Below are 2,951 nucleotides of genomic sequence, written 5' to 3'. Positions count from 1 at the left end.
AAAAATAATTAACTAAAGAAAATATTTAAAAAATACATGAAAATGGAAAATAAAGAAATTAACCAAATTATTATTGATAAAACCAGTTTTTATTTAATAAAAGCAATTAAACATTAAAAATACATATTTCATATGGACCCTTTTTATTTACAACATGTACAATAATCTTAGAACATAATTTGAGGTGTTTAGAGAAGTACGAAAAACGATGTGGAAGAACTCGAGTTGCTGCACAAAGCCCTGACCTCAATCCCATCAAACATCTTTGAGATAAATTGGAATGCTCATAGCAAACCCGACCTTCTCCCCCAGAATAAGTGTCTGACCTCAATCATGACCATTTGGCGAATAGGCACAAATTTCCTGAGACACACTCCAGAATTTTGTGGAAAGTCTTCCCGGAAGAGTGGAGGTTGTTATAGCCGCTAAATCCATATTAACACCCATGCTTTTCAAATAGGATGTACAACAAGCTCACATAGGTGTGATGGTCAGGTGTCCACATACCTTTGGCCAGATAGTGTATATAATATTAGGAATTAATTACCAGATCTCACGCTTATGAAGTGTTTCCTGTACGGCTTTCCTAATGTCTTTATTCCGTAGACTATATATAATGGGGTTTATGAATGGAGTAATCACAGTGTAGAGCAGGGATAGGATCTTACTTATAGTGGCTGTTTGTCCTTTGGTTGGGATAATATAGACACCGAAGAGAGTCCAGTAAAATATGGAGACCACAATGAGGTGGGAGCTACAGGTGGAGAAGGCTTTTTGCCTACCAATACTGGAGGGAATCCTTAAGATTGCTAAAATGATATAAGTATAAGACATTACAATGATTGTGGTTGGGATTATTACAATGGGAATGCTCTGTAAATAAACTTCCAGCTGAATAATGAAGGTATCAGAACAGGAAAGTTCTAATAAGGGAACAAGATCACATAAGAAATGGTCAATGATATTTGGTCCACAGAAACTTAGCGTTGATGTTGTTATAATGTTAATCAAAATAATGAAGAATCCAAGAAACCAACAGATGGCGACCAAAATCACGCAATGTCCACTTGTCATGATAGAGGTATAACGGAGGGGATTACAGATTGCCACATATCTGTCATAGGACATCACTGTGAGGAGAAAACATTCAAATGCTTCTGAGACACCGAAAAAATAAAACTGAGTCAAACAGTTAATAAAAGTTATGGTCCCCCCGTTACTAAGTATAATATGGAGCATGTTGGGGACAATAGTCGTGGTCAACAATATGTCACTGATGGACAGTTGTGAGATGAAGAAGTACATTGGAGTGTGGAGGTTCTTGCTGGTGGACACCAGGCTGATGATCAGGAGGTTCCCACATAATGTCCCACAGTAAACCACCAGGAGAAGAAAGAAAAGTAAAATTTGTAAATCTTGACTGACTTGAAAAGCTAAGAGGAAAAACTCAGTGACCGTCGTCAGATTGTTCTCCTGTGTGTAGAAGAGATAGTCATGATTTAATAAACCAAAAACAGAAACTATTTTATCATAACCTACAAGAGTGAGAATGATCCAGACAGTAACATGTTATATCGTATAGACATAAGAAATGTCGAATATGTCCCTTACGCAATCAGTGACAGTTCTAAATAATATTTCTAAGCTACTATTTCAAATACTGTTTATCATTCATGATCGATGACATGTGTGCATCATTATTCCCACCAACATTCCCTACTTTAATTATTTTTAATAGATGAAATGACACAATCAGATTGTAACACTTAATTTTGTCATATAATTCTAGAATTCAGATTATATTGCTTGTCAGTTATATTTAGAATCAAATAAATTTTTTCTTACCGGTAATGGGTCTTTTTTTCCATATTGACTATGGTAATGTGATTTTATTAAATAATAACAATAATAATAATAATAATAATAATAATAATAATAATAATAATAATAATAATAATAATAAAAAGAATATAATAACAATAATAATATAATAATAACAACAACAACAACAACAACAACAACAATAATAATAATAATAACGATAATAATATATTAATAATAACAATAACAATAATAACAATAACAATAATAACAATAATTATTATAGTAAAAAAACTAATAATAAAAATAAAAAAAAACACGCCTTATATGGGACTAATGAGACAATTGCCTTCTTATAAAATGGGTAATGTATAATAAAATCTAAATAGATTATGATGTTTGTACACAATCTGGGTAAAAGTATGTGGACCCCTGATCACCTATATGTGCTTGTTGGACAGACTATTTCAAAACCATGGGTTTTAAAAGGAATGTCACATCAGCCCCGGACTATTACCGATTTTTCACCAAATGTTACAGCAGTCACTATGTATTCTGGTAGGGTCCTTCTCCTGGAATTCATCAATGCCAGAAAGGTCCATCAGATTGCCAGATAGTGAAACAGAAATGTGTCATCAGTTCCAGGCCATTATCCATTTTTCACCAAATGTTACGGTAGTCACTATGTAGGTGGTGTTCTCCTGGCATTAGTCAATCCCAGTTTGGTCCATCAGATCGGGAAACATAGTTCATCACCCTAAAGAACACGCTGCTCCAGAGTCCAGTGGCTTTACATCCCTCCAGCCGACACCTGACATTGTGATCTTAGGCTTGTGTGTAATAACCATCTAAACCCATTACATGAAGCTCCCGACGCACAGTTCTTGTGCTGATGTCACTTACAGACGCAGTTTGGAACGCTGTAGCGTCATATTAGAAAGTCTTTATTATTTCTTGTATCACAGAGGTCACCTCACAATACTTACATCATGTTCTTTGTTCTTCACAATCATTTTAAAATTTTTGTTATCTTTGAATCTTAATTTTGTCCCAAAGGCAAATAAATGGAATTTAAGAAAACATCTAAATCATGTTGTGTGTCCGTCAGACACAAGAATATGAGCTAATAA

General features: G+C 34.2%; 1 protein-coding gene across 1 annotated transcript; it reads right to left on the bottom strand.

Annotated features, from left to right (window-relative positions):
- Window positions 1-543: 543 nt before the first annotated feature.
- LOC142750624 (olfactory receptor 5G9-like) lies at window positions 544-2,423 on the bottom strand. The gene is made up of 2 exons (XM_075859620.1): window positions 2,360-2,423; window positions 544-1,535 (listed from the first exon to the last, which is right to left on the bottom strand). The coding sequence occupies exons 1-2, from the start codon at window positions 2,421-2,423 to the stop codon at window positions 544-546; spliced, it is 1,056 nt and encodes a 351-aa protein (XP_075715735.1).
- Between the last annotated feature and the right edge of the window lie 528 nt (window positions 2,424-2,951).

This window comes from Rhinoderma darwinii, chromosome 3, assembly GCF_050947455.1.
Source record: "Rhinoderma darwinii isolate aRhiDar2 chromosome 3, aRhiDar2.hap1, whole genome shotgun sequence".
In the NCBI taxonomy this organism is placed as follows: domain Eukaryota; kingdom Metazoa; phylum Chordata; class Amphibia; order Anura; family Rhinodermatidae; genus Rhinoderma; species Rhinoderma darwinii.
The sequence above is the reverse complement of the archived record's forward strand: the minus strand, read 5'-3'. Positions and strand labels throughout refer to the sequence as shown.